Raw genomic sequence first — 7,493 nt, 5'->3', positions numbered from 1 at the left:
AAAATAAACAAAGGAAGAACAAGTCTTTTAAGAAACATTATCAATTTAAATGGGAATAAGAAATAAGGCATAAAGAAAAATAAAAATAGTAAAGTTCATACATAACATGAAGAATTAGCAATGGTGAAGAAGGGTGAGTGTTAGGAAAAAGGAAGAAAGGGACCTCTTGGGGTCGGGGTGGGGTGAGGGGTGTATAATTTCTAAAAAAAATTCAAGTTGAAAATCATCTTCTTTTTTTTAATTTTGACTTGTTTATATTAAAAAATCATTTTTATAATTATTTTAAATTAAAATGTCATGTGCTTTTCATTTGATTTATTATTTTGCCACATCATATACATGTGTATTACACGCACTTTCTTTTTTTGACTAAAAGTATCAGAAAAATGTTCAATAGGTATTTATTTTTTAAGATTGGAGTGCCTAATAGAAAATAGGGTCTATTGAGATGTTTAAATGAATTATGCGGACAACTTTAATGGGCTACATATGACTTAAGCCTTAAATAACTTTATATGCATATATTTTTCTTTTACTTTGTACTAATTATAAAAAAGCTCTCAAGATTCTAGCGTATATATCAATCTTTCTTAGGTAGAAAAACAAAAGCAAGCTTAAAAAAATCTTTGCTCAACTGATTTGTGCATCTACATATATCACATACTGTTGGAAACATATGCACCTCGAAAGCAATTTAGAAACATATTTATTACGTGAATATTAGATAACAAATACTTTTATGCTAGAACATATACGATTATGTTAGAACAAATTTATAACTTATTAAAATTTAATTCGATAAATACATATTGACGCGTGAGCAGATACCTTCAAGCAAATCAAAGTTAGACTGCATTTCTGTGGTTAAAATTACAGTACAACCGAACTTTCTCAATACTTGATTGACAAGTGTGGTATAGAAAACTTATTCTAGTTTTTTTAGGTTAGAAGAACCCCTAGTCTGCACTCGAAGAAGTCAATTCTTTTCAATCACATATAGAAGTTCGGGCCATCAAGGCAGCTATTGTGGTCTACAAAGAGCAAGTATAGTCATTCTTTAATGGCTCACATTTTCAGTTGCGTCTTAAGTTCAAGTTCATAGCCATTTCTGCATCATCAACATTGGACCATTCTGTGATAAATCTGCTGAACTTTTAAGTTCATCAAGGAAAATGAGGGGCCGTTTGGTTACTGGTTAGAGTTATGCAGGTATTAGTTATGCAGGGTTTAGTTATGTTGGGTTTAATTATGCGGGTATTAGTTATGCGAATATTAGTTATGCAGGTATTATTTAGTTATATGTAGAGATTACAATATATGAATTATTAACTATTGAATATTAAACTTGCTGTAAATTATTAATATATATTATTTACAAAATAATAATACATGCTGGAATATATTGAATAATATATAATGCTAATATTTGATTAGCACATGTACCGTCAAAAGATATACAATCAAATTTCTAATATTAAAAAAATATTTATATTTGCATAAATAAATAAAAACTGTAAGTATATAAAAGGAAATGAAAATGGTCTATATATAAAAAGAAATAAAAACAACAAATGTGGATAGGAAAACAGTAAAGTTTCCAATTAAAAAAAATAAAATAAATTAAAAGAAATGAAAATGGTCTATATAAAAAGAAATAAAAACAACAAACATACAGAGGAAAGCAGTAAAGTTTCCAATTTTAAAAACATAAAATAAATTAATAGGGTAAATATGTAATTTATTATTTTAATACATGTATAACTAATACCACATAACTTATCTCACCTTCTACCCTGCATAACTTTACATAGATTCCCTCATAAGTTATGTTGGTATTAATTATGTAGGACTACAAAATATGCAACCAAACACCGTATAAATTAATACATGAATAACTTTTATACAATATTTAAATTATTACCAACCAAACATGGTACAAGTTATGTTGACTTTTATACCTAATACAAAACTTCTACCAAATATAGTAAAGCTAATGCAATTTTTTATTCATGAATAAGATGTTTCTTATACAATAACCAAACAACCCCTCAGTGTTTTGCTATGTTTATAAAATTAATCAAACAAAGAGTAATAATTTATTCCAATTGTGATATTTATATTCCCTCCGTTTAAAAAAGAATGACCTCCTTTCCCTTTTAGTCTGTTTAAAAAAGAATGACCTCTTTCCTTTTTTGGTAACATTTTAATTTCAGTTTTCCACGTGGCATGTTTAAAGCCACAAGATTGAAGGGCAATTTAGTACATTTGACATAACTTTAATTTAGGATCACAAGATTCAAAAGTCTTCTTTATTTTCTAAAACTTCGTGTCAAGTCAAAGTAGGTCACTCTTTTTTAAATTGAGGAAATACATTATTAGTAATAAGTAAGTTTAAGAAATTGTTATGAATAAATTTAAATAAAAAAGATAACCATAATATCACAAATCATGAGGGAGTTAAATGTTTCGAACCCAAATATGAGAAAAGGTATCTATAATAATCTCACGTACTCCTGCAACAATGATTATTTATTATTGACTTGATACATAAATTAAGTAGTAAATTATATAAGTAATTTTACTAAATTACCTTTACTAAATGTAGGAAAAGGGTAAAAAAAAATGCCCCCGTTTATAGTTTGGCTCAAAAATGTCCTTATCGTCAATACTTTGGTTCAAAAATGTCCTCCGTTTGTAATTTGATCAAAAAATGCCCTTGCCGTCAATACTTTTGTCCAAAAATGTCTTTATTGTTATTTAATGGGTCAAAAATGCTCATTTTTCAAATAAATATATTATTACTTTTTTTCTAACACATTCTTTTTCTAATAATGTTTTTTTTTTTAAATTAGCAAATGTTTATCTTACTTCAATTCAGAAAAAATAAAAAATAAAAATATTTCTTATTTTTTAATCATTATATAAATATAAATTAATGATGGATATATTATGATCTTATATATATGATATATATTATCTGTCCAAAGGGTACATGGAGTTATTAAAGAATTAATTGATAAAATGAGATTAAGAAGAAAAAAACTATTTCCTACATTATTATTTGTTAAAGTGATTTTAGAAGAAAGAAAACAAGAAGACGTGTTTAAAAAGAAAAAATATATATATTTATTCGGAAAAGGACATTTTTGACCCATTTTGTAATTATGGGGCATTCTGGACCAAAATATTGACTATAAGGACAATTTTTGAACCAAAGTATTGATTGTAAGAGCATTTTTGAGGTGTTTTACACCTTTTAGGAAAAGTAGATTAGACATAAATTGAACACAATTTTTCATTTTTACCCTTATTAATTATTGTCAAATTTATAATTAAAATAATTAAATATTAATTAAATTTTATTGAAGTCAACACATTGAAAATCCAAATGAAGGGTAAAATTGAAAGAATATCTTAAAAATAGTCTTGAAAATTAAACAATTAAATTAATTTAAAAAATAAAAAATAAAAAATATATAACAATTCAATTAATATGAAATAGACGAAATACTATTTAGTAAAAGGGATAAAACTGACACAAATAGTAAATTATTTATTGATATTATAAACGAAAGCATATAGAAAGTAATGATGAACAAGGAAGTCTTTTGGCTTCTCTCACAATACAGTTAGCCAAGAGAGAGACGCACAATAACTATCCAAGACCCGCAACACAGAAAAGACTTCTCAGTTTCTCGTCTTCTCCAAATTTCCACTGTTCTGGTAAAATTACAGCTTCCTCAAGCTTTTGTTTTGTTTACATATATTTGTGATTTTCATGTAGAAGCTTCTATTATAGTTGCAATTATTCTAGATCTTTCTTAGGGCTCATTTCTTTTGTAGATGTTTTCAACTTTGATACTATGAGATTTACTTCTTGTGAGTTGTTGATTTTTGCTTAATAAAAAAGTGAGGAGTAGCTTGCCTAGTTCAAAGATTTGGATTCCCTGTATCTATTTATGGGAAGCAAGCATTCCAAGGAAACAACATCCATAAATGATGCTTCTAACTTGAATCAAAGTAGTCGAATTCCTCTTGTAGCTTTGCAGGAAGCAACAAACAACTTCGATGACAAGTTTCTCATTGGAATGGGTGGCTTTGGGAAGGTTTACAGGGGTGTTCTGTGTGATGGCACAAAGGTGGCCTTGAAAAGGGGTAATCCTAAGTCTCGACAAGGTATTGAAGAGTTCCGAACAGAAATTGAGATGCTCTCACAGCTCCGCCATCCGCATCTGGTTTCATGGATGGGATACTGTGATGAAAATAATGAGATGATTCTAATTTATGAGTACATGGAGAATGGGAACCTCAGGAACCACTTGTATGGGTCAGATCTACGTCTACCCAGTATGAGCTGGGAGCAGAGGCTGGAGATATGCATTGGGATAGCCAGAGGTCTGCACTACCTTCATACCAGTGCAGTTATACATCGTGATGTCAAGTCTACAAACATATTGCTTGATGAGAATTTTGTGGCAAAAATTACTGATTTTGGAATATCCAAGACAGGGACTGGGACTGAGCTTGATCAAACTCAAACGCATATTAGCACAAACGTGAAAGGAACTATGGGCTACCTTGACCCCGAATATTTTAGGAGGCAACAGCTGACAGAAAAATCTGATGTTTATTCTTTTGGTGTTGTTTTATGTGAAGTTCTTTGTGCTAGGCCTGTCGTAACTCCATCTCTTCCGAGGGATCAGGTCCACATAGCTGAATGGGCATTGAAGTGGCAGAAGAAGGGACAACTGGAACAAATTATAGATCCCAAACTTATTGGCAAAATAAGACCAGATTCCCTCAGGAAGTTTGGAGAAACAGTGGAGAAATGCTTAGCTGGTTATGAGGTAAATAGGCCATCTATGAGACATGTGTTGTGGAATCTAGAGTATGCACTTCATCTCCAAGAGCCTGTCATTCAAGATGATTCGGAAGAAAACAGTACCATCTGTGTTGGAGAGAGCTCTTCACAAGTCAATGCTATCAGTCATGTTGATGCCAATTTTTCTGCGGCTCAGATCGAGAATTCAAATTTTGATGATCACACGGTGAAGCAGGGTCAGGAACGACAAATCTCTTTATGATAAATAGATCCATTTTGCAAGTTCGTTATTACGGGTAGTTCCTACAAAGGATCGGACTAATGACGTATACAATACTTGAATTCTCAATGTAGATGCTACATAGTTGGTTCTCATTGTCTGGGGATGAGTAAGGTTTTCTCACAATTAATTAAGTCCAAGGATGGATATGTAAGTGAAAGTGGTACATACCATCCTTAAATGTTTGTTAATTCCACTCTTGTTCATGCATCATATGAAGATTGATTTTATGTGTTTCTAACAATTTATTCTACAAATTTCTGAGTTTTATATAGAAAGTAAACTTTGAAAACTGCATTGCTCTACCTGTGGATCCTCTCTTCATTCTATTGTGTGTGTTCGATTGTTTCACATGTTGTATATGGTTTCTAATAAGTTATTCGTACGTAGAAAATCATTCTATTAATATCTTGTCAGCAAAAAGACACTTTTAAAACATGGAACAATTTTGAGCCTCTGGGATACCTATATTCCCTCATCATGTTGCAACCTTGCGGAAGCAAAAACATGGTGATCCATTCTCTTATTGTAAACAGGCAAACGAAAGTTGCCATTGTGTACCTCTTCTAGGATCTCTAAGAGACTGTCCCTCACATATCCCTAGATGTTTGATGTGTTTGAGACACTGTGTTATACTGCAGAATTAGTGGCTACGAAATAAAGTAAAATGTAACATTAAAGCTTGTTATTTGATCCCTTTATTGCGATACGATATCTGAAAGTATGGCAATGGTTGAATCCGTCAAAGAACCACGTAAGCTACAGTACATTTATTTGACGAAACCCTTGCGTTATACACTACTCTCATTAACAAGTGATACCCTCCAGCTGATGCCTACCCCATTGTAAAGAAGACAAATTCCCAACCTTTGTAGTACCAATTTCAACTTTGCAACTTAGCAAAATGCTCTAATCTCCAGCTTTTTCAAAGATGACTTTTCTACATAGAAATGACGATTTGATTCAATTGATACTCCGCAGAAATATAACTAGTATAGCAAATACAGTCTCCTATTCCTTTTCCTCTCAGCAAATCTGTGGTAAGCAAATATTTACCAAATCATAGGAATGAAACATCAGTTCAAAATCATCCTCACTCCGGACCATAATATAGGTGATCCAATCAAGGTATGTAGTAATTTTTATTTTATTTTTACAATGCAATCAAAGTATATATGTAGCATTGATCACAAAACTATAATCCTGATATTAAACTATACACAGAAAGATTGAGTGTTACCTTTATGAAAATTGATTCACAACAAAAACAGCTACAATCTATTACCAAAATTGCTTTCAGTATTTTTCTTCCTCTCCGCATTCTCATTTTATTTTTTAAAAAATGGTGCAACATCTTAAATTGGATAAAAAATTATGTGTTCACAAATGTAACTAGATCAAGATCACATAACTGTGGCACATTTATTGAAAACTTATCCAACAAATATTGAGGCCGTTCAGGTTCCAGTTTACAATGAGTATATCATTGGTTTGCTTTGTTACATACATACAAACTGTGTATATTGAAACATTGCACATAACAAACAAGCCGTTGAGCACTTCTTCAAAAAGGGAGTTCTACATCTAGATTCTAGACCAGGCTGAGCCAAAGCTTGTACGTTCAAGGTGCTCATTCTGTTTCTTGGTTGCTTCAAACTTCTCGGAGCCAGAATCCCATATCAACCACATTATGAAAAAATGAATCTATGGACACACAAGACTGGGGTTGATAAAAGCAACGATCAACAAATTATGGTTTCCAAGCAGCTGGCGGAGGTGGTGGAGTAGGGAACATCGGTGGTACTGCAGAAAATATCGTGTTCTTGTCAATTCCAACACTTTTATCTCCAGATAGAGCTACAAGGGCTGCAACCAAACCGGCATTTCCGGCAAGTGTTGGCTCGGTATAATTGTAATTAGTACGAACATCATGGAAACCATCATTCTTGTCTGGCCCAGCAACCATGGCTCCAACAAGAGTATTAGGATTAGGCTTAGATGAATCCCTCCACTTCCATCCTCCTTTACAATTATACTTGACCTTGTTTTTAGGAACTGATGCGCCTCGGTGGTGGACACGTTTTGGATAGTGATTGCCAAAGCCAACAACATAACTCATTTTCCTGGGGTTCTTGCCAAGGATATAGTCGATCTAAAAGTCAAAGAAGAAAAATCAAGTTAATGTCAGAAATGGTTTAATATTCATCAAAATTTAGCTAGGTAATAAGAACATGCTTGCACTCTATATAGTTGGAGCAACTTATCTCCAACTAATCTCCCACGGGCCAAAGGGGACTAAAAGTAGTTTTGGAATAATGTTTTCACATGTATATATGTAATATTTCACACAACTATTAGCATAACTGATGTAATAAAAAACCAAAAAAAAAA

General features: G+C 31.8%; 2 protein-coding genes across 5 annotated transcripts in view; one reads left to right on the top strand and one right to left on the bottom strand.

Annotated features, from left to right (window-relative positions):
* The window catches only part of LOC125867008 (endoglucanase 25-like), a 237,868-nt gene that overhangs the window by 219,518 nt on the left and 10,857 nt on the right, over positions 1 to 7,493 (bottom strand). Inside the window, exon 7 of one of the 3 annotated variants that reach the window (XM_049547422.1) lies at positions 6,843 to 6,878. In XM_049547422.1, coding sequence (XP_049403379.1) covers positions 6,853 to 6,878 — 26 coding nt within the window. In that variant the 3' untranslated portion in view covers positions 6,843 to 6,852. Of the gene's footprint in view, positions 1 to 6,564; positions 7,255 to 7,493 lie in introns of those variants that run through there. The other 2 variants (XM_049547423.1, XM_049547420.1) reach the window with 2 other exon arrangements.
* The window catches only part of LOC125867024 (probable receptor-like protein kinase At5g59700), a 7,288-nt gene continuing 3,388 nt past the window's right edge, over positions 3,594 to 7,493 (top strand). Inside the window, exons 1-2 of one of the 2 annotated variants that reach the window (XM_049547442.1) lie at positions 3,594 to 3,723; positions 3,911 to 5,394. In XM_049547442.1, coding sequence (XP_049403399.1) covers positions 3,960 to 5,084 — 1,125 coding nt within the window. In that variant the 5' untranslated portion in view covers positions 3,594 to 3,723; positions 3,911 to 3,959 and the 3' untranslated portion in view covers positions 5,085 to 5,394. Of the gene's footprint in view, positions 5,395 to 7,493 lie in introns of those variants that run through there. The other variant, XM_049547444.1, reaches the window with a different exon arrangement.

This window comes from Solanum stenotomum, chromosome 6, assembly GCF_019186545.1.
Source record: "Solanum stenotomum isolate F172 chromosome 6, ASM1918654v1, whole genome shotgun sequence".
Classification (NCBI taxonomy): domain Eukaryota; kingdom Viridiplantae; phylum Streptophyta; class Magnoliopsida; order Solanales; family Solanaceae; genus Solanum; species Solanum stenotomum.
The sequence above is the reverse complement of the archived record's forward strand: the minus strand, read 5'-3'. Positions and strand labels throughout refer to the sequence as shown.